General features: G+C 39.2%; 1 protein-coding gene across 4 annotated transcripts in view; it reads right to left on the bottom strand.

Annotated features, from left to right (window-relative positions):
* The window catches only part of nwd2 (NACHT and WD repeat domain containing 2), a 73,836-nt gene that overhangs the window by 16,512 nt on the left and 32,897 nt on the right, over window positions 1-24,427 (bottom strand). For all 4 annotated transcript variants that reach the window (XM_074698993.1, XM_074698992.1, XM_074698990.1 and 1 more), the window contains exons 4-6: window positions 19,264-19,380; window positions 4,790-4,993; window positions 2,944-3,094 (exon numbers count right to left, since the gene is read on the bottom strand). In XM_074698993.1, coding sequence (XP_074555094.1) covers window positions 2,944-3,094; window positions 4,790-4,993; window positions 19,264-19,380 — 472 coding nt within the window. The remainder of the gene's footprint in view (window positions 1-2,943; window positions 3,095-4,789; window positions 4,994-19,263; window positions 19,381-24,427) is intronic.

Genomic DNA, 24,427 nt, shown 5'->3' with positions numbered 1-24,427 from the left:
ACGTCTATCAGATGTAGGATTTGGATTTGGCTGGACAGATTTCAGAGGCTTTTAGCCCCTGATTACACAGATTTCTCCTGAGCCTTATTTAAGTAGAAACAGAGTTGATAAAAATCACATAAGCCAGCACCGCTGAACTGTATCAGCGGCTGACTGGAACTCTGCCAGCGTCTCCTGTGTAGTTTTACTCACATGGTAGCAGCTAATTAGGTGGGAGAAAGGAAAAAGTGTGAAAGGAAAGATCCAGGAGGCAGCCCAACTTCCTCCTCGTACAGAAATCAAGGGCCGCGTCGAGCCCAGTGAGCTCAATTAGAGAGCCTAAAAACCGCAGCCTTCTGACATAAACAGGTGTAAGCTTTTTGCATGAAGTTACAAAAGATGAGCAACGATACCTTGATGAGCTTTGAACTTGACTTTTTGAACAGGCAGGGAGCTGCATATGGAGGATGAAAGATGCCAAGAAAAAATCAAAGTGTTTCAAAACTATTGGGATTACTTTAAAAATACAACTTCTTTATTTATTAGAAAAAAGGGCGTTTAAAAGTCAATTCATATATTTACAGATTTAGTTTTGGATCTTTACCTGGAAACATGAATTTATCTATTCTTTGTATTTTTCATAGATTACTGTCTTTCACTTCTGTTAGATTGGGACTGGGTACTAGTTGTTAGAGTGTTTTAGTTTTCAGAGAGGGGAAAAAATTATTCAAAAATCTATAAAAAAAGTTCTCTCTTATCTGTTTTATCTAATATCAAGATGACCTATGATATCCTAATTAGCAATTAAATATACTATACAAACAGGCTGACGCTGCTTTGTGGATGCCCCAGAATGCCAAAGAATATGAATAATTTTTAAAAGAAAAAAAAAAGATTCATTTATAAATAAATAAATAAATAAATAAAACACAAAATAAAATAATTGATATTTTTTCCAATTTAAACAATAATTTTTCAATAGATTCATGTATAGTGTTTTTTTTTTAATATCAAATTGTTATGAGATGATATTTTTAAATTCATTTTTAAAAAAACTTCTTCAACAGCCTCTCTCCATCTTAATTTATTTATTTTTATTATTTTTTGAATATGTCAATTAGAGCCTACATTAGAGTCATGGTGCCCAAAGTTGGGGTACATAAACACTGGAAGTCAGGTAGCAAAATTCCTTCCAAAATCAAAAACATTTTCTATAACTCCATTTTCATCGACCATTTTTATAATACAAAAAAAATATAGGTTAAAATTTGAAGATTTTTTTCAGAAAAAAACAAAGGAATAATCAAAAAACAAAACAAAAACAGCAAACAAAAAAAACCCACATTATGAAAAATAACCTCAGGTCATGGTCATGTGGTACGGTTTTTGAAGCCAATTTTTTTGTGTTACTGGCGTTGCCATTGTGCAGCCAGAGCCTGTGCAGTAGAGACTATGAAGGGCTCAGAGAGAATCTGAGTGGAGTCTGGTGAGAAAGTATATATTTTTTCTTTCGAAAGTCTAATCTCTTCTTGGCTCACCCTCCCGACGTATTTTACTAATCCAGTAAAAATTCATGCAAGAACAGCAACTGTTAATGATCATTAAATGTGAAGTAAAACCCTTATTTCGACTTCTAATAACTTATAAAAAAAGAAAATATACAAAAAAAATTAAGACTTGAAAACAACTCATTTGGAATGACTGGGGAGCTGTATTTTTAACCCATACTGCAGCCAGCCACCAGCCACCAGGGGGAGCATTCCGAGCCGAGCAAGTTGACGTCCACTTTTTAAACAGCCCACGCTCAAGGATTGCTATGAAGCTACAAAGTTTATTTCTTATTTCAAAAATACAAATTTTAAGTAGATATCTTGGATATATTAAAAATGCACAAATTAATAAACTGCTTTAATAAATTGTCTGAAATTCAATGAATGGTAACTTCTGCCCACAGAACACGTATATTATCCTAACTTGAGCCTGAAGTCATCTTGTCTTTTTTTGTGTGTTATATTTTCACACTTTCACATCTATTATTTCATTTTTATTCCTTGTCGTATTTCCATATTCTTGTACCATACAGATAGTGTTTTTTTAGCCCTCATGTGTCTCCATACTGCCTGCTCTATAAGAACAGAGAAAGGACTGTTAAAGAGGAACCTGTCATCATATTCCTCCGCTCCTCTCCCACACTGACAGCCTGAGAAATGAAAAGATGTCTTAGTTTAGTGCTGTCAAAACAATTCAGTAATAACTGCGAGATTCCCAAATGGGGAGAAACTCTCATCTGCAGCACGAGGAGCTCTATAAAAACAAGCAGTGGGAGGAAATGTTCAAATGTCAGAGATGGACCTTTGGCTTTTTCTGTACCAGCAGGATGCTGAGAACTCTGTAATAACAACTGTTTTTGTTTTCCAATTTCTGTGTTTAATAAGAAGAGGAGAGCTTGGAGCAGCCTCTGATGAGGAAAAGTGAGGCGTAAATGTGATAAAAGGGGTCTGAGGAGACGTTTCACTCGGTACGTGACACTGCAGCACACCATGAGCTGAACAAACAGCGTGATCGATCAATCACTGTCACGAACTGAGCTGGATCTGACAGCTTCTGATTGCTTCTCGTCTCTGTTATCAATTTAGAAACAGGACGACGCTGTGGACAAGAGTTGCTGTGAGATTGTTTTCTCATGAAGGTTAACGTTCTGTTTTCAAGGAACTCATCACGGCCTCTGTAATGAAACACTGACGAACTCAGGAGCTAAAAATAATCTGTTGAAATGCTACATCCAGCTAAACCACATTAGCAACAATCTTGTGTTTTAAAAATAAGCTGATGTATGGTAGATGGTAAGGGTCAAAAGTAATGATTTGTATGAGATATCTGTCAGAGAGTCAGAGGTAGAAACTCGAGGAAGTCATCAAACGATGTGACATGAAAGGATATAAAAAAAGTTGTGCAGAAACTCACCAGAGCAGAGGAATTTCTTGGCCTGAGCGCTCTTCATGGTCCCTTTCTCTTGAAGCTGCAGCACCGATGTCCGGAAGATCCTCTTGATCTCCTCCGACACGTTCCTCCAGGCCTTGTCGTTCTTCGTCTTGGCTGCGCTGCTCGACTCCATCTGAGCGGGGCGGGAGGGCAGCGAGAGGACAGTCTGAGTTTACAGTTCAGAGCGAGGACTCAGCGCTCTGAGGGATTCTGATTTAAATTCATGTTTTTTTAAATCACAAAGGGAATAATCATCTGAGTTTGATCAGGAGACATCGATTCAGAAAGATTTATCCAGGCTTAAATCTTACAGTCGAAGATGTTAGGAGTCAATTTCTACCAGACATTGGTATTCACTCAAATAATCCACAAATGAAAAGAAATCACAGCGTTCAGGTTCATAAATAATGATTATGTGGAATTAAGTACGATAACACAGGAAAAAAGTATTGAACACACCATGGAAAGGCTGTATACTTTGGCAAAGAAATGCACCATACCACCTGAAATCTGTCAGTAATTATTACTTGAACTTCCAATTAGTGCAAACCAACATCAGCTGGGCTAGAGCAAATTGATGGTCCTATAAAAAAGGTTGTTTTTTCACCAAGCAGTTAAATACCACACACCTCATGATGGGTAAAGGCAAAGAGCTCTCTGAAGACATTCACAACCTGATTGTTGCTCAGCATCAGAATGGAACTGGTTACAGACTTATATCAAAGCACCTGAATATTCCAGTCAGCACCGTTGGGGCCATTATTCACAAGTGGAAGAAGCACCACCTTACCATCAACAGGCCACGCACAGGAGCTCCTTGAAGATTTCTGACCAGAGATTTAGAAAGATAATCAGAAGAGTACTCAACGAGCCAAGGACCACCCTGAAAGTGCTCCAGAAAGACTTGGAGGCAGCAGGTATAATTGTTACAGAGAAAACAATAGGCAATGCACTCCACCACCATGGCCTCTATGGACGCTCGGCCCGCAAGACTCCATTCCTCAAGAATAGGCATGTTGAAGCTGGTTTAAAGTTTGCTAAACAGCATCTTGACAAGCCTGTAGAATACTGGGAGAATGTTGTCTGGTCAGATGAGACCAAAACTGAACTTTTGGGCCGTCCTACTACAGACCATGTTTGGAGGAGAAATGGCACAGCACATCAGCCAAAAAACACTACACCAACAGTGAAGTTTGGAGGTGGAAGCATCATGGCATGGGGTTGTTTCTCATCTCATGGTGTTGGCAAACTTCATATAACTGACGGAGCAATGAATGGAGCCATGTATGGGGAAATTCTTGATATGAATCTGCTGCCATCCACCAGGATGATGAAGATGAGACGTGGCTGGACCTTCCAGCAGGACAACCATCCAAAGCACACGGCAAAGTTGACTCAAATGGTTTCAGAAAAAGAAAATCAATCTGTTAGAATGGCCTAGTCAATCACCTGACTTCAATCCAACTGAACATTTGTAGAAAGAAGTAAAGAAAAGGGTTCACCAGAGGGCGCTAAAGAATATTCCAGATTTAAAGACAATCTGTGCAGAGGAATGGGCCAAAATCACACCTGAGTAGTGTGGGCCATTAGTTCAAACATACAAGAAGCTTCTGGAAGCTGTCATTGCAAACAAAGGCTTCTCCACTAAGTATTAGATGAGTCTCAGTTAGCGTGTTCAATACTTTTTTCCTGTGGTATCGTACTTAATTCCACATATATATGTTTTTTTTTTCCCCACTGTACAGTCAGACCTGAGTCAGATATTTGTCTTCCTTTAGGGGTTGGACATTTAAATTATTATTCAACCGTGACTTCTAGCTGTACTCACAGAGTTCTGGTAGTTCTTGAGCATCTGGGCTTTGGGTTTGAGGTAGTATGCGGGTGGCACAGAGTTTTCATCCCTGCAGTACCACTCCTCCAAGATGTGTGTGTCCAGCCCCGCCTCCACAGCTGCATCCAAGATCATCTCAAACTCGGCTGACTCCACCTCCCCCGGCACTCGGATGGTGCCGTACTTTTCTCCCACCAGACCCTGGAGAGAGGAAAAGGGAAGAAAGGAGAGTCAAATCAACACGATTTCAGTACCACATGTTCAACGGTGGCGTAGTTTGGGCGTCAGACTGAGTCTGTGCATGCTTTTTGTGCAGGCTGAAGGCTGAAGGCTGAAAATCATTTGTACAGCTCCTATAAGAAAATGTTGCACCTCTCCTCCCACACACAAACATCCATATTTACAGCAAGTGTTAAAAACAACAATTGTGAGCAAGTGAGAAAAAAACACAAGGTTGTTCCAAAGAAAACGCCATCTGCCCGCCATACGTCACAAACCACCAAATATAACTCACTGCATATCCAACAACATTTAAAAAAGCATTTAGACTAAAATTGGCCGAGAACACAGAACTAGGTTTGGGACAATGGAGCAAAAAACCTTGTGTACTTTGGACGTTGAAATTAAGCGGTTGCTTCTCACAGGAACGAGTTGGTGATTCTGGAAATTTCCTGAGAAAAGTTCCTCTCGTGGCACCTCCTATAGTCTCAGTCACTCGCCATGGCAGAGACGTTTTTGTGGCTAAAATAAAGGTACTTATTTTAGAATCGGGGCAAAGCCCTATTGAAACCCTTGCGATTCTTCTTCTTCTTCTTCTTCTTCTTCTTCTTCTTCTGTGTGCGCCTTTAACCCCAAATTGCGTGCATTTCACTTGAAAAAAAGGTGAACACACCTAGCCTCAAAATTCAATCCTGGTGAAAAATTTATGATTCAACTGCTTGCCCCAAAATAGATGCTCGATAGCGCTCCCTAGGGGCTAAAAACTGCAGCCCCTTGGGCTACTTAGAGCTACACCCCTGAAATTTAGTGTACATAACAATCATGCCCAGCCCTTCAAAAAAGTCTCTTACGACTATCATGATTTCCTAACACGAACTTTGCTATTTGGACCTAAACATTGTAATTTGGCGATTAATAGGCTACGTATTTAAACGAACTAGTCCTAGGTTTTTTCACTTATTTACTCCAAACTAGGACAAGGTCAAACCTAGGACTAGATGAATCAAATACGTACCCTATGAATGCAAGTTTTCCCAATTTCAGGCCATTGCCTTTAGGGGGTGCTGCTCTTTCAGGGGAAAATAATGACATGGCTGCGTGGTGAAACACTAAACATGCATGAATGTCAAAGTTGAAGAGCCATCACTGCTCTGTTTTTGGCTGTAAACAGCCACATTGTTCCATGCACAAGCTTCCCATCTCTGAAGAAGACAGACTAAGTGTCTAGAGTTCATTTATCAGGAAATGTTCCAGCTACGCTCAGTAAAACTGTGCATGTGTGTGCTAGTCACTTCACGGCCGACTGCTTTTCCAACTTTGGACAGTCCAACAGAGGGCTAGCGAATAGACTGGTCCTGAATCCAGGCGCATTACCAACCATCCTCCATCAAACCTGGGACCCTGGAAATGTGAGTATTTTAAATGCTGTGTGCTGTGGAGCAGATGTAAGATCTTTTCCTCAGTGTCCCCCCTGTCTCTGTGTTAGCTTCAGGATGCTAACTCTAGCTGCGGTTAGCCTGTTGTTTTAGCCTGTAATGTTACGGTAAACGAGCTTCGCTGTTTTCTAAACATTGTGCACTCGGGGCTCGTGGCAGCGCTCTCAGTGACGTGGAAGAGCGGGACGGTATCAGCGGTGGCTCATTTACATATGAAGGCCACGCCCACTAAATCAGAGCGTTCTGAACAGAGGGGCTATGAGAGCCTGGAAACAATGCTGCTGTGCTTGATTTATTGGCTTTTTGGACCAAAACATGTTACTACCATTTCATGAAGACATCAATGATCCATGTTAAACTGCAGAAAAGGAGCAGAATATGGGGGCTTTTTAAAATTTGCTTAAAGCTAGAATAATGTCTTAACACAAGTAACTTTTCTCTTGTACCACTGGCGGATTTTTTTTTTTTTTAACTTTTCACAAGCAATTCAGACCTCATTTTTTGTCTTGAAATAACTTAACACAAGACATAATAAGTCTAAAAATAAATTTTCTACTGAAAATAAGACAAAACACTTGGTAAGATTTCAGTTTTTGCAGTGAACAGAGTAGATTCTTCAGTCCTTCTACTTTCAAAACATAAGATCCATCTAGAAAGAACTTTTGGGGGATATTCTAAATTCTTTGTTATAATGTGACAATTATTTTCTAAAGCTCTTGGTACCAAAGGAAAAGTTCTTGAAGGTTTCTGGGGAAGTATCTTTTAAGAAGACACCAACAACCAACCCTAATCCTTATCCTACACATTAATTAACGAAATTGGTTTCTTTACTTGCAGAAAATGAAAAAGGGCTGTATTATGCTGTAACGTCTGTAGTGTTGGTGAATAGTTCCTGAAGCCAGTCTTTTTTTATTTGTGTTGTTTTCAGTAAGAAAAGCTGATTTGTTCTGCTGCAGCACAGCGACTGGCTGAATGACACAGAGTTGAATAAAACATTCAGCCTCGGCCAAATGTGTTAATGCTCCGTTAGCAGCAGCATTAACAAAATGAGCAGATTTGCTTTATGTGCAGAACAGATGGGAGCCTCTTTGAATCAAAAGAAATTAATGAATTAATGACGATTTGTAGGAACCGAGTCTAAGACTGATAAATGTGATTCAAGTGTTCCATCATCATCATCATCATCATCGTCGTCAGCCTTATCAGTCAATATCTACAGTTGAGCCCAGCACGCAGAAAGCAGAGCACTCAGCACAGAAGCTGCATAATTAGGCGTCATCAAACCAAATTGTGGCCTTTTCATCCCACTATTATCTCCCACTCCACATGGCAGATCTACTGTAAGCCCCCCCACTCTTCCTCTTGGCATCCACGCTCACATCTTTTTGAGTGGCAGCCGATTCAATGCCATCGGAAATGATCAGGGGCCATTTCCTCGCGCTCTCCTTTCTGTGTCTTTTCACTCACATCTGAGGACAGTGGGAGAAAAAAAAAACACACACAGGAAACCCTCCACTTCATGACCAGCTGATCTTTACTCCATGCAGCTGAGGCCTCGGGGCGAAGACGCGGAGCGGGCAAGGGACCGTGAGCTTCGATGAGCAGGAAACCGACGTTTGGTTTTTCGCTCGCGGCAATGACGCTGCAAAGCCGTTTCCATGTTGGACTCCTCTGTCTCTTGGCATTCGCGGTGGGAACAGATGCAAAGAACAAGCAGAATCAGATGATGGCATGTGGTGAGGACTGTAGGAGCGGCCTACTCTCAAAGCCCAATAACGCCTCTGGTAGATTCATTTACATTCCAACAGTTCTGGTACAGAAGGTCATTTTGCAGCTTCTTTGTGCTTTGTCAGGTGTTTCGGGGGAGGAGGCGTCATTTCCAAGGTCGGATATTGGATCGCATGCTTTGTATATACTTTAATTTATGAATCAAGACTTCAGATTAGATGTAGAGAATAGAAAAGAATAAAATAGAAAATACTTAATTTGTCCCTGAGGGGAAATTCAGGAGGAGTCACAGCAGCAATCAAGAAAACAAAAGTAAGAAAGTGTATAGAAAGCGCAAAAGCTCCATAAGTAAATAGATGCTGACAGCTTGTCCATCATTGTCCAGTTCAGCCAGCCTCCACCTCCACAGGGTCCAGGACTGAGCTTCTTCAGCAGTCTGTTCAGTCTCTAGTAGCATAATGCTACTCTGCCTTCTGGTATTCCCTCTGTTGCTGGGTTAGCATGACTAGCTTGTCCATCTTATTGGAGACAGATCTTGTGTTCCCAAAAACGATGGATGGAAGGACAGGTCCATGTCGTCACTTCTTAGCTCACACCTGAGAACCAGCACGTCATCCCCACCTCCTTCTCTTCACCTCACCTTGTGGGGAAACATCCGGCCTTGCACCAGTTAGCATTGACATGCTGCAGGCTGCTAACAGTTGATTTCACATGTAAACAATGCGGCCATGGTTACATGTAGGATCCAGAAAAACACAGGAGCAAAAGTAGTAAAAAATCACTGAAGACAAAACCAGTTTGGTGTCCATGACCAACAAATGAGCCGTACAAAGTAATGACCCACTCCAAATACAAAGATGAAAAAAACAAAAGGCAGCCACAACCAACAGGGCGGCGCCGAGCAACAATGTAAGGTCATGGAAAGATGCCAAGTACAAGAGAACGTTAAAAAAATCCCCTGAACAGGAAAATTTAAGGCAATAAAATAAGAACAACAAACATTTAGGGATGCTACAAGAAGGAATGCAAGCAACACCTATGTGGGACACTAGTTTTCAAGCAAATTCATAAAGAAGTAAGCTGTCAAAAAGAGTTCACTTAAAGTACAAAATGTGACCTTAGCCAGTGCCCAGAAGATGGAGGGAGCAAGGGGAGATTATTTCAAACCCAGATGTTTTACCTAAAAATAAAATAAAAACATAAAAAGGAGGCAATCCTTGATGATTTCCTGATAAATTTAAGGAATTCCTGCTTGCTGACAGTGATAATAGAGGGCTGCCATCATAGCTTGAGTCAGCTGATTGGTGGCTATATTTGGATGAAAAAATCAAAACCTGGAGAAAAACATCTTAAATCTCTGAGGGTTGAGCCAATAATCTGTTCTTCTTTACAAGCAAACTGGCAAGAGAGCCTTTAAGCTAATAACGCTTGCGCTTATTTAGCTTTCTTTTGTTGGAAAACCATAGTTGAAGTCGCATCACACGTCATTCCAGGTTTCACATGGATGAGCAAAACAAAAGATTTTACATTTTTATAAGTAACCAGGCGAGAAATGACTCACACAGCTGGAGTATTTTGGCTGTGGCTAAAGCTAGCTTGTTGATTAACAACTCCATGATTCAGCAAAAAACACCACCTGCTATCCGTAAGATTTAAAACAAAATGTAGCAACACAAAAAAATTAGCTTATATTTTGATTGGACAATGTTGTCATTGACTGTGACTCATTAGCCTTAGCTTTTGAGTTTTTCATTTGGGCTAAAGTTCCTTCTTTTTTTCCCTCAGAGATAAAAAAAAAGATAACTAAACAAATAAATTTATGTCTAATTAGGACTGGGATGAAAAAAAAATTGTTTTTTTTTTCAAAGTTAAACCATGACACAGCGTAAAAAAACTGACATTAGCCTTCATGCGCTGTTAGCTTAAAAGACAAACATCATAAGGGAGGTTCAGTTGGGGATGTTGCTCTTTTAAATGTTACTTTTAATATCACAAAATCAGATACTCTGTGCCTTTTGAAAAATGGCAAGCAAGCTTGTTAGCTAGTCATGCTAACACCTGTATAAAACCATTAGCATTAGTCAACTGTAGCTCCTGAAATCATGTTTTGGCATAATCTGGTCAAAGTTTCATGATCGTGTACATCTTTTGAGTAGTTGTTGTTATTTTAGTGACAGCATCTTGGACAAATCTTGGACAGCACAGATTTCCGCGTTGCTCTGCAGGTTACCTGGTTTACCCTCTTATGATGTGAGCTCCTGTCTGAGTCACGGCTCTGCAGGGCTGAACTGAATTAATGCTGATGGAGGGACACACCGTCGAGTGTGTGTGAGAGATAGTCACTCTCCAAGTTGCTGACAAAGTCACTGTCAGCTCACCTCATGGTGATAACACAGGATGTGACCAGCTGAGTGTGTGTGTGTGTGTGTGTGTGTGTGTGTGTGTGGAGAGATAAAACCAGCTGGAGTTTTCCAACAAAAAGACAAACTCAGGTGTTTTAAAAACACTCCACCTACAGTATGTTTATAAGCTTCTGTTGCAGGATAAAATCTCCAGTTTTAGCCGCACCCCTCCACCTCCCTTCTCCCTTCTTCCTCATCCTTGGAAGGGGTTTCTCCACTCTGGCTAAGTGCACTTTATCTGATGAGCTGGTTGGGAGGCTCGACTAAGTTATTGTGTGCAGCTACAGTTCGAATCAACAAATCAATCAGTCACACAGTCAATCAATCGGAGAAACACAGCAGCGGCTGTGTGGATATTTGCTGTGTAAGCTTTGACACCGCAGAGAGGGTAATGGCTCTGAAAAGAAACAAATATTAGCTTGATAAGATCATGCAGATTTTAGTGACATGCTGTTTAACTGTGGCCTATGACAATGTTAACCGGAGACATAAATGAGAGTTTTTGATGGACATATATCATTTTTTGTTGATGTTATTTTAATTATTTAGTGAAGCTACATTACCAACATTCACAATAGGCTTATGAAGTTTGTGAGACTGTTATTTTCTTCTAAGTGCCCCTAATACTTTGTTGCACATAGCATAGTACAGCGATTACCAACCTTTTTGAGCTCAAGATCACTAAACCCACCCTCCGTGAATACAAGATCTACCTATTGAAGGCTTGAGGTAAAATGGGAAATGATCATAGGAAGCGGGGATTTGACTTTCTAAAGCAACTTTCCCAGCTATGGTCTGCATTTTTCTATAATGTGTGAGCTACAGGGCAGAACTCCATCATGCGTGATGAGGAGTGATTCATTTTTCTATTACTTTCAAGATCTACCAGGGAAGCTTCAAAGATCGACCAGTTGATCGCGATCGATGGGTTGGCTACCTCTGGCGTAGTAGATAGCTCTTGTTAACATTCTCTTACAGGTCAGTCCATAAAACTGTACGATGTAAATTTAGACGCAGGAACAGGCAAAATACTAAACTAAGTAGGGATGGGCACTGAATTAAGTACTTTTATAGGCACAGACCCAATTCTGTCTTAAGTACCAAGTACTAATTCACTGAAATCAAAAGGATCCACGTTTAGGTACCTGAACGCAATTTTCCATACTGGACATAAACACAGCATTGCAAGTCTATTTATTGAAAAATAAAAATGTTAATTTGAAAAACTTTGCAATCTTTTCACCACAAAAACACACAAAAGTACTGCCGTTGAGTACTGATTGCCAGGTACGGGGCATTGGTACCGTATCATTTTAAATGTGATAGGTTCCCATCCCTAAAACCAGGTCGACCATAATCAACCTGTAATAAATTATTCATTTTCAAACTTTCTAACTGATCTCCAGGCTTGATTCTGATTGGTTGAAACCCCTTGATGACGACGATGGTCATTTACTGTCACTAACAAGAGTAACACAAGAGGTGAGCTGGTCACCAGCTTGTTAAATCAACCCGTGGAAAAGAGTTGTACAAGCTTATTTTCTACTTTTTGACACCATCAGTCATAAGGTGAGGTTAAACTGTTAGCTTTCATTAGCATTCCTTTGGTAAACAACATGGCAGAAACATTAGTTTTGGTTAGCATGCTAACTTGGCAGGCTATCCAAGATATGGCAGATACAGATAAGTTAGCACAACTTTGGGTCACCAATCAATACAAAGAAACCTAAACAATTAAAACAGGAGGTATTTTGACTTCACTTTTGTGAAGTTGAGAGTGCACGCCGTCCATCTTTTTGTTGCTTTTACAAAAAGGGATGAACAATGAGTTTAATCTTAAGAAATAAAGACCTTACTGGCTTTAGTCTTAGTGAAAATAAATATATGAATGAAAACAAATGCATAAACAAAGAGCTATACCTATGCTCTGCAGGATATCTTTCTTTCCTAAATTTAACATTTCACTGACTATCATTTTCCCTGGAGCCAAGTCTTCCAGTCGAGGCTATCACATTAGCAGTTACATCATTTAAACTGAATGGAGGAGACGGAGAAAATATGAGCCCTGAATATCCTCTTACTTGAGGTTAACCTGCTGCATGGTGGAGAAAGCAGACGAACTGGATGAGCCGCGTTTTTGCGTCCTTCAGGCATTTTTCAAGTTTTCTTGAACCTCCGTGTGGGAATTTGAGACTGTTGGACAGCAACGAAGGAAAAAGAAGAAGAAGAAAGCAAAACAGACGTTGCTCATTGTCGTACCTAATCTCTGGGTCAGTGACACCATCACCATGCCAACTCCTGCGATCGCCATGGAAACTGTCTTTATTGCATTGACAGGTTAGAGAAAAGCCCCCTGTTCTCTCAGCCAGGTGTAGCAGATCGGTGGTGGTGTGTGTGTGTTTCTGTGAATGTGTGTGTGTGTGTTAAACAGCCCTGCGCTGCCCCCTGTCCTGTGTTCAGCTGTGCCCTTTGAAAGACACTTGGTGAAATTGATTCTTGCTCATAAAGAAAGACTGACACAGCCAATAAAAGGCGGGTTTATAAGAATTGACTCCCCTGACAGCTCTACATCTTCATGGTCACATGTCAGCTAAAACATAACAAAGTGAAGCCTTAAACAAAAGGGATTTTCTGTTTTTTTGCTTCCTTTTTTCCACCAAAAGATACGAGAAATGAATGTAAGATAGAAAAATGTGACAGAAATTCTTTCTAGAGAGATGTGCTCTTGGGGAAACCCAGGTGTTACAAGAGGTCTCCAGTTACAGCAACAACACCTGCTTTACACCCGTCAATCCTCAGAGGAGTTTCTAAGAAAGCTGTTACTCCCACTTTAACCCCCTTCCCCCTCTCCTCCTTCTTTTCTCCTCTTCGCAGAAATACATCTTTTCTTTTTCTTTTCTGCAACATGAATGAATCTTCTTGTGCACTACTTAAAGAGGTGTGTTAAAAAAAAGAAAAACATGAGATCTTCATGAGACTTGCTGAAGAGTGAAGCCGGGTCACAAAAAAAACAATATTTTTTTCTTCGAGAGTCTAATCTCTTCTTGACTCTACCTCCCTACATTTTTTACAATCCCGAAAAAAATATACGAGAACGTCGGCTGTCCATCAACGTTAAACGTGACGTAAAGCCTCATTTTTGACCTCTTATTACTAATAAAAACGAAACTTTTCAGAAAAAAAGAGGACTAGAATACAAGGAAGCCAAATAATATCTTCAAATCACCACAACAATCAGACGTGAGAAACATTTCTACGAGGAGAATTCGTTTTTTAAAGTTTGACCACAGCCCATCTGGAATGACTGGGGAGACAGATTTTTTGACCTATACTGCAGCCAGCCACCAGGGGGAGCAGTTTTTGTGGCGACCTTACTTCAAGCCGAGCAAAATGACATTCGTTTTTTTTTTTTCTATCTGTGCGCAAGGCATCTTTTGGTATCTATTCCCAAACTGCAGGGGGCGGCGTATCACAAACCTACGTCTACCAGAGCGCTAAACTTGAGTCGAAGAAGCTTGCCTTTGTTATTTTCTTTTTACATATCTGTCCTGGAGATTTTTCCGGGTTCTTTTAACCGATTTCTCTTCTCTGCCAAGAGTGGCCACAATTTCATGCCATGAGTTATTTACCACTCGGTTATCACTGTGGCGATCACTAGAATATCCTGTTTCTCCGCCATCTTGTCCGCAAGTCTCTGTCCGGCAGATTAGAAATTTTCGAGTGTATGGATATTTACCATATGAAAAGAGGAGGCTTCGATGTGAAAATGAGGCCATTCATCCGCACAAAACAGGCAGACCCAATGGTCTGCATAAAGCATAAATCAGCCTTAAGTGCGCTCATAGCTTCCAGGGGACTGACCAATCAGAGGGAAGGGGCTTCATGGAGCAGGAAGCCTTAAAGACACAGTCACTAAAATCATGTGAGAAATGAGGTTTTTTGAAACATAATTGTGAGAAAAAGAATAAGGACTTTTTTCATTGCTAAATCATTTAAAACTATAACAGTGGGATAAGAGGGAAAGAATAATAAAAAAAAGAAAAGAAAAACAGTACTCCCTCTTTAATGTCAGTTCCTAGAGAGTAGGTGTCAGATGGGCCTGAAACAATTCTATACCTTCATCAAATCTTTTACATATTTCTTTGACACCAAGTAAGACACTTAAATTTAACAAAAAAAAGAAAGAAAAAAAAATACTTATTTGTCCAGTGGGGGGCGCCAAAATCAACACAAGATCTTTGCACAGGAGATCCTTAAGTGATGACATCATTGATTCAGTAAGTCCCATGAAAATCTTGTGCTGTTTTTAGAAAGCACTATTTTGAGCAGTTTACAGACAGATTCAGGAATTTCTACCCCTTCTTTAAAAAAAAACTGCAGCATGTTTCAGAGTCGGCTAAAAACTGCAACTAGAGCTTTAAAAATGTAGGATTTTCTGAGTAAGACTCAAGTTAAACCAGAATTAAGGGTAAACAAAGAATAACAAAGAATATGAGTAAACAACACTCTGTTTTTTCTTTCCTTTATATGTTTCCAACTTGGCAATACTCTTGCTTTCTTTTTTGTGACAACCCTTTGAAACAAAGACTGAGAAAGAAAATGAAACCGGTGAAAAGAGGAGAATGGGATTTGCCTGAGAGAGCCCAAGACAAGCATCATCTCACATAAAATTACACCCAAACTTTGAAGACCTACTGTATGTTGTTGCAAAAACAACAAGAGCCTAAATTCTGCTGACGTTTCCCCTGTCCTCTCACATTTATCTGGGTCTACCACCCCGTAAAAATAAACAGCGGCACTCTGGAGATAGCCCAGACAACCCAGAACTGTCATAACCGGGGAACCGAGTCCCTGATCAAAGGACCCTGTTGCTGGCTCTGCTGCTCGGAGCTCCCAGAGTACAGGGCTGACCCGGAGTGTGGCAACAATGGGGAACCCGTCTCTAAGGACCACAGCAGCTGGTTCTGGATATTTTTGAGCTAAAAGACAAGAATTTCTCCATCAAACTTCAAGTAACAGGATGGAGAAGATGTTTGTATCAACCGAGTAACCCTGACAGATTCACAATCTCACCACAGACAAAGCGCCTGGGGTCAAGCTGCTGTTTGTGTGTTCACATGGGTGTGTGTGTTAGTAGACACAGACAGACAAAAAGCTGTTGCAGTGTGTTGTGTTCAGGGTCTGTCGGGGTCAAGATGGTGAAATTGCAGCAGAGACGGAGGGCAGTGAGGCTGATGTGAATGAATGAAATACGCGTGGGATGTTCAACACTAAGCCTGTGGCACAAAAAGAGAGCGTGTGCACCGTCTTTTCAAAACAGATCTGGACATTTGGTCGGGTTTTGTCTGGTGGAGATTACACACAATGATTCAATTTGCTTTGGAGGATAAGCCATTCAGTTCACAATGTGGGCTTTAAAAGGACCAAAACGCTGGAAAACAGACTGTAAGAGTCAACGATGTTAAAGCATTTCACTCAGTATCACAAAACAGCCAATTTCCCTTGATATCATTTTCTTTTCTGTGGTTGAAGCTTACGACTTAATAAAACATTAATTCAGTCTCTGTGTCATTATCCATTGCTTTTTTAAAAAGGTGTTATGAATCCAAAAGTTGGCAGTTGCCCTATTAGAAATGCTGACCCCTGCTGATAAGCCAGCACTGCTTTTAACCAATAGGGGGCGGTGACTTTAAAGACATTATCATCTGTACGAGGGGTGTAACAATACATCCCTAGACGGTGTATAATTGATACAAATGTGTAACCATTTTAATCATCTCAGATAAAAGATAACTAGCAATACCCTAATTAAACAGCAGAGGGCTCTTTTTCCTTTAAAAAATATGCAAATCTCAGACAATTAATTAAGAGAGATTTTGTTTATTTGTATTATTCATTTACTTATTTTGAGGTGAGATTTGTTTAAAAAAGTCATTGTTTTATTTATTTTTTGTTATTCAAGATAAAATAATAAATAAATAAATAAATAAATAAATAAATAAATACATTTATTGATTAACTAATTAAAGAAAATAAAATTAATAAATTACTTTTTTTTTAGGACATCCTATCTCAAAGAATTAAAAAAGGAATTCTCTTTTAATATTTTAAATATATAAGCAAATATGTTTTTTAATTTTAATACATTTAAATATATCTGTGTTTTTGAGTTTATGTGCCTTTTAAATCTTGCATTTATTTTTATATTTGTATAAAATTAAATAAATTCATAAATAAATAAATAAATAAAAAAAAAAAAATATATATATATATATATATATATATATATATATATATATATATATATATATATATATATATAATTTATAATTTATAATAATAATTAAACCGTTTGTGTCCAGTAGGTGGCGCTTTTTTAGATGACAAATGGGTGGACCTTTAAAACATGGTTTGGGTGATGTGGAATTGCAATATTTGTATTATTATTCTATTGACCTTCAACACCCAAACAAAAACAGTTCTTTGAGTTTGCTCTTGACAGTTAAACCTGTTAAGTAGTTATGGCGCTCCCTGGATAATAAATCATTCAGATCTGTCGTGTTCAGCACAGTTTGTCTGGTTGTTTGTGAGTCAAAAACACAGAACAACAACTCTTAGATGAGGAAGCTGCACATGCCAGGCTGTATGAGAAAAAGAAGAAGAATGCCAAATGAGATTATGCTCCCCGGAGAGCGGCGCTCCTGTCCTACCCATAATGCATTACTTCTCCCTGTGATCTCTCACCTCAATTCCAACCTCTGGAAACGGATCTGCTCCATTTGAATAATTCAACGTTAATTCCTCTTCCTGTCGTCTCTCTCTCTCTTCACTCCAGCCTTCACCCTTTTCCTTGTACCTTTTTCCCCCATTTGGCCTAAAATTATCTCCAAAAGATCAGGGAAATGTCAGCCCTAATTACGCATCATGACACTTTTTCTCTTTGAGCAGAGGTCTTCACATAATTCATTCACAGATGTGTAATTTTAGCTTCTCAGTGTTTCCAGCAGGCTTTGTAGACATACTTTACAAAACGCTTTTTTCCTGATTTATACAAAATAAAATTAAAGAAATAATGACATTATCAGCGGTCCCCAAAAAATCTGCACCCAATGAACAAAATCTGACAAAATCTGCATAAAATTAACTGTTGTAGGTAAACACATAGTTTTCTTGTAAAACTTCACTATGAATGCTAACATTACCAAAAATAAAATTATGAGTTATATTCTGCGTATAAGGTAAATAAAAAAAAATTACGAGCTAAAATGGAGGGATATGAAAGGATTCACAGTGATGCAACGTCATACTATCCAGTCCTAAATGATCTACTGTGATATGATACCATACACCCTGATACAAAATAATATGAGGTCATATGATACGATCCAATGCAATAAGATAAGATACAGTACTATACAATAGGGTACAAAACAGTGCAACATGATACAACACAGTACAGATATAAAATAATATTTGATAGACATGATCTGATGTGATACTGAATGATGTGATATGGTAAAATACGGTACGGTACAATGCAGTACAAATGCATTGATGCATGGTGTATTGAGCAATGTTAAGAGCAGAAATGGAGCAACAGATGCACACATACAGTACAATATGATTTGATACGGTACGGGTATAATTTGATACGATACAATATGATTTGATACCATACAATAGGATTTGATACTGTACAAAATGATTTGTTACAGTACAATATGATTTGATACGGTACGGTATAATTTGATACGATACAATATGATTTGATATGGTACAATTTAATTTGATACGGTACAATATGATTTGATACGGTACAATATGATTTGATACGGTACAATATGATTTGATACGGTACAATATGATTACTGTATTAGTACGATACGGTACGGTACAATGTAGTACGGTACCAGATCATCTGGTGTATTGAGCAATGCTGAGACTAGAAGTGGAGCAACAGACGCACACATACAATACACTATGATTTGAAACGGTACAATATGATTTAAAACGGTACAATATAATTTGATACGAGGATATGATTTGATACGGTACAATATGATTTCATACTGTACAATTTGATTTGATACGGTACAATATGTTTTGATACGGTACGGTTAAATTTGATACGATACAATATGATTTGATATGGTACAAGAGGATTTGATACGGTACAATATGATTAGACACAGTACAATATGATTTGATACGGTACAGTATAATTTGATACGGTACAATATGATTTGATACGGTACAATATGATTTGAAACTGTACAATATGATTTGATACGGTACAGTATAATTTGATATGGTACAATATGATTTGATACAGTACAGTATAATTTGATATGGTACAATATGATTCGATACGGTACAGTATAATTTGATACGGTACAATATGATTTGATACGGTACAGTATAATTTGATTCAGCACGATATGATTTAACAAGGTAAGATATGCTTTGATATGGTACAATAAGATACAACTGTTCCATACAGTGCAGCATGATAGGCTAGGGACAGGATAAGACACAATATGATAGGATGTAATGCAATGCAGGTTTTGGAATAAAAGCAATAAGATAATAAGATGTAAGGAGATGCTTCTGAGAAAATGCAGATTTTTTTATGTTGTCACTGTTTTGTTAAGATTTCAACCCTAATTTAAGAGATTGTTATTCTTACCACAAAACATGGCCCCGCTGAGGTCTTCAGACATTCCTCCAGCAGCTTCATTCTGAGTCTCTGCAGCTCTGGACTGTCCCACTCCTCCGGGTCCACACCCCAGTACAGGTCCACCACCTGGAAACACACAAATGAGGTGTTAAGTTCCCACACAGGCTTTGGGATCTGATGAACTTACTGCTGTGTTTAAGGGAAACAGAGTCAAAGAGCTCAAATGAGGATAAGAAGGCTTCCACTCAAAAAATCTCACTTCCCCACAAACACCTGCTCTGTCTCAGCAAAACCCAATCCACCATTTAGAGTTTCACAGCCCAGCAGGGAGAAGTGACAGCGCTCACCCACACACGTACACATCCATATCCACACACATACACAGAGGGGGGTCTCCCTCAACGCATTCATCACAACTTTTGGCAGCCCAGGCAATTTGAACTGTAAACACGCCACAGGGGGAGTCTCCCATCGGAGGAGAGAGCGGTGAGAAGAGTCTGTAAATGTGTGTGTGAGAGTGTGAGTGGCCCACAACACACTGCATCTGTTAGCTTTGGCATAAGGAGGGGTGGAAAAAACTCTCCTGCTATAGTTTTCCTGCTCTGTGCTAGCATTAGCCTGCTGCTGTAGCTGGGGCCTTCAAGTGGCTAACAGTGAGATATGTGCCCTGGTTGAAGTTTCATAATTAAAGGTGTTTTCTTTCCGCATGTTATTCAAGTTTAGTGTGTTTTTGACTTCCAGGATGCTCATTGTTGACACATCTATTTGCTGCATGATTGCTTGGTTGTTCACTACTTACACACTGCTAGTTTATCAATATAAAAACTAAAGTAACTTCTGTTGTATACTGAACAGACATTTGAAACCCATTTGTGTTAGCTAACAGACAGTGAAATGTTAGCTTTTGCAGGGCTACAAAAGTAGCTGAACAACAAAAACAGAAAAAAAAGGATTTTTCTGACTTTTTAAAAAACATTGGCACAAGTTAGCAGAGGTGTCACTGACAGTTACTAAATTCCACAATTTATCCTTCACTTCTTAGGTCTTTTATGTTTATACTATATATGTTGTTGTTCAATTTGTATTGTTGTTCAAAAAATGACTGCCTTAGCATTAGCTAGCTAAAACTGCTAGGTAAAACAGTAAATAACTTTTTTAACAAAACAATTTCCAAGTCACATGGTAGAGAAATAAAATACGATTTGATACACTCAATTTGATGTGATACGGTATGATATAATACAATACAATACGGTACGGTACAATACTGTACGGTACACTAAGATATGATATTCCTAGGTATAATTTGATACAGTAAAGAATGGTACAGAAATAAAATACGAATCGATACACACAATCTGATGTGATACAGTATGATATAACACAAAACAATACGGTACGGTACAGTACAATACCATACGGTACAATAAAGTACGGTACAATACTGTAAGGTACTTAAGGTACGATATTCCTAGGTATTTTTTGATACAGTAAAGAATGGTACAGAAATTAAATACCATATGATATGCACAATATGATATACTCAATACTTTAGGGGTTTTCAAGGTTTTTCAGATCAAGGACCCCCAACTGATGGAGGGACAGAGCAGGAAGTCCCTTACATACGTATATAATTATGTGTCATATTGAGTAGCTTCATGACGAAAAAAGGTAAAATCTGATTTTTTTGACTTTTTAAAAAATGTTGGCACAAGTTGGCAGAGCTGTCACTGACAGTTACTCAGTTCCACAGTTTATCCTCCACTTTTTAGGACTTTTATGTTTATATCATATATGTTGTTGTTCAATTTGTATTGTTGTTCAAAAAATGGCTGCCTTAGCATTAGCCAACTAAAACTGCTAGGCAAAACAGTGTGATATTACTTTTAAAATGAAACAATTACCAAGTCTCCAAAGTCTTAGTTTTGAAACTTACTGATTTGTTGACTACTTGGTAGTAATGACTCTGCATTAGCTAGCAAGGGCTGCACAGATTCAAGTTTCAAGATTATCATTTGTCACATGCTTATACAGATGTGTGTTGAAATATAAGCTAAACTAGAGCTACATAAGAAGAAAAAAAACCCTCTTTTCATATAAAAAAATAATAAAACTTTTGGACAAGAAGAACATGTGGAAGGTTAGCATACAGAGCTGCTTCTTACAGTTAGCAACGATCATTCAAGTGGTTGCAGTTCAAAATGTTTTTAAATGCCTTAAGCATAATTTTGTTTTTCAAAATAAGTCATATAATTTATAATCAGTTAAAAGCAAATGTCAACTTTTTTGAGAAAATTATTGAAAGAGACAGTGAGTTTTAATGAACATTTCAGCGTAGCATCAATGTTAGTATGCCAGAGTTAGTGAAAGACAAAATTTCAAAAGTAGTCTCTGGAGGGAACATGTGGACGTTTGTTAAAAAGGTATTGCAGGTTTGACTGCCAGCCTCAACCATTTCTTGCATGTCCACCCCATCTCTCTTCTCCCCACATTTCCAGTCTGTCTTCAGCTGTCTTGTCAATGAAGGCTGAAAAACGCCCCAGAAATATAACTAGGAAAAAGGGTTTGAAGAACATGTCGACACAAAGCTATCATTTCTGCTGCTCTCCCTCCCTGATAGCAGTCAGAGGAGTAAAAGACAGAAGGCGAGAGCAGGAGCCAAAGAAAGTGAAGCCAAAGTGCTGCTATCTCCCTTCATGCTCTGCTGCACAGCCGACCAGCTCGCTCTGATGAGTTTAGTCCAGCACACAATGACTGACACATCCGCAGTGTGGCACAGAGCAGAGTGACGGCAGCCCGGCGCTCCAGCAGAGAGTGTGGGACTCTACTTTGACAGTGTGGGAGATATTCAGCTCCCTCATCACTGCTGGGAGCAGCAGGAGGTGCTGAGAAACACTGCGGCTCATCTGGCTGATTGTTGTTGTGCACCTGTGAGCAGCTGTGTGGCTGAGGGGGGCGGCAGCTTCAACCAGCTGTGGGTTTTATTACTCAGCCCAGGAACACTAATAAAAATATTTTCTTTATCAGTTATTTATTCATTATTTTTGCTCCAAAAAATAAACAGTATGTGGAAGCTGCACAGTGAACAGCAGAGAGAGGTGATTATTTTTTTCATTAAAGCCAAAAAACAAATAAAACAAGGGTGAAAAATACAGTAGCACATCTTGTTTGAGTTCCTGTCCTGTACGCCATATTAAATTATTTCAGAATTTCCAAAAATATTTTAAATTTATATTTCACATTGCCAAATTACTATAATGACAAAACAACAAACAAACCCATGCATTCAAACTGAGCATCAGAATGGGGAAGAAAGGTGATTTAAGGGACTTTGAACGTGGCATGGTTGTTGGTCTGAGTATTTCAGAAACTGATGATCTACTGGGATTTTAACCCACAACCATCTCTAGGGTTTACAGAGAATGGTCCCAAAAAGTGAAAATATCCAGTGAGCAGCAGTTCTGTGGGACAAAATGCCTTGTTGATGCCAGAGGTCAGAGGAGAATGGACAGACTGGTTGGAGCTGATAGAAAGGCAACAGTAACTCAAATAACCACTGGTTACAACAGAGGTCTGCAGAAGAGCATCTCTGAACACACAACACGTCCAACCTTGAGGCAGATGGGCTACAGCAGCAGAAGACCACACCGGGTGACCCTCCTGTCAGCTAAGAACAGGAAACTGAGGCTACAATTCACACAGCAACACCAAAACTGGACAATAGAAGATTGGAAAAACGTTGCCTGGTCTGATGAGTCTGGATTTCTGCTCCACATTCAGATGGTAGGGTCAGAATTTGGCCTCAACAACATGAAAGCATGGATCCATCCTGCCTTGTATCAACGGCTCAGGCTGCTGCTGCTGGTGTAATGGTGTGGGGGATATTTTCTTGGCTAACTTTGGGCCCCTCAGTACCAACTGAGCATGGTTTAAAGTCCACAGCCTACCTGAGTATTGTTGCTGACCATGTCCATCCCTTTATGAGCACAGTGTACCCATCTTCTGATGGCTACTTCCAGCAGGATAACGCTCCATGTCATAAAGCTGGAATCATCTCAGACTGCTTTCTTCAACATGACAATGAGTTCCCTGTACTCAAATGTCCTCCACAGTCCCCAGATCTCAATCCAATAGAGCTCCTTTGGGATGTGGTGGAACGGGAGATTCTCATCATGGATGTTCAGCCGACAAATCTGCAGCAACTGTGTGATGCTATCATGTCAATATGGATCAAACTCTCTGAGGAATGTTTCCAGGACCTTGTTGAATCTATGACACCAAGGATTAAGGCAGTTCTGACCCCCAGTACGAGCAAGGTCTACCTAATAAAGTGGCCAGTGAGTGTAGTTCTTTCTTGAATTTGTACTTAGCTTGTTATTTTGCTGTCACTTTTTTATATTTTTGTCTTTTTCTGTGTTTTCTCTTTGACTTTTCTTTAATTTGTGTGGATTTTAAATCCATGTTGTTTGTATGAGTGGCTAATGGGGATCCAAAGAAACCATAAACAATATAATACCAATACTTACACCAATATCTGTCTTTATGACCAAAGCTCATTAAGTATATTTGTTTACAATATGATACTTAAAACTATATCAGCCAATCATACAGAAAGTTACACTAATATTGAGCTTTTAAATCAATCCTCCTAACATCATTGGTGTATCATACCCATACAGATGCTTTTTGCCAATACTTGGAATTATATTGGTTTCATTGGTTTCACATTGGTATCTGTCTTTTATACCAATACTTAGATTATATTAGTCTATAATACAGATACTGAAACTTTTAACAAATACACAAGAATGAGACTTGCTGAGATGATGATGTCATCCCGTAAAGGTCTCCTTACTGGTTTATTACACATGGGGGGCGGGCCTCAAACACCAAGGTTTACTACTAGCTCTGCCAATGACAGGCCTCTTTAAGGCTAGCCAATCAGAGGGGAACAAGTTTTTGTAAAAAAAACCTTCGCTGGAAAAAAGGGGAAAATCCACTGTCAAAAATAGAGATTCCTGTCTGTATAACAGAATACTGATTAACCTAAAATCGATATCTTATCAATTCAAATGTGAAAAGTACCCATCCCTAGTCAAAAATCTTGGATCTGTTCAGCTTTTCCACCAACTAAGCGGAAAATAAATGGCTATAGTTAGGACGTGGGTTGAGC

Source organism: Halichoeres trimaculatus, unplaced genomic scaffold (genome assembly GCF_033239565.1).
Source record: "Halichoeres trimaculatus isolate MK-OKI-2021-1 unplaced genomic scaffold, fHalTri1.1 fHalTri1_scaffold_22, whole genome shotgun sequence".
Lineage (NCBI taxonomy): Eukaryota > Metazoa > Chordata > Actinopteri > Labriformes > Labridae > Halichoeres > Halichoeres trimaculatus.
Note: the sequence above shows the minus strand (reverse complement) of the source record. Positions and strands in the feature narration are given on the sequence as shown.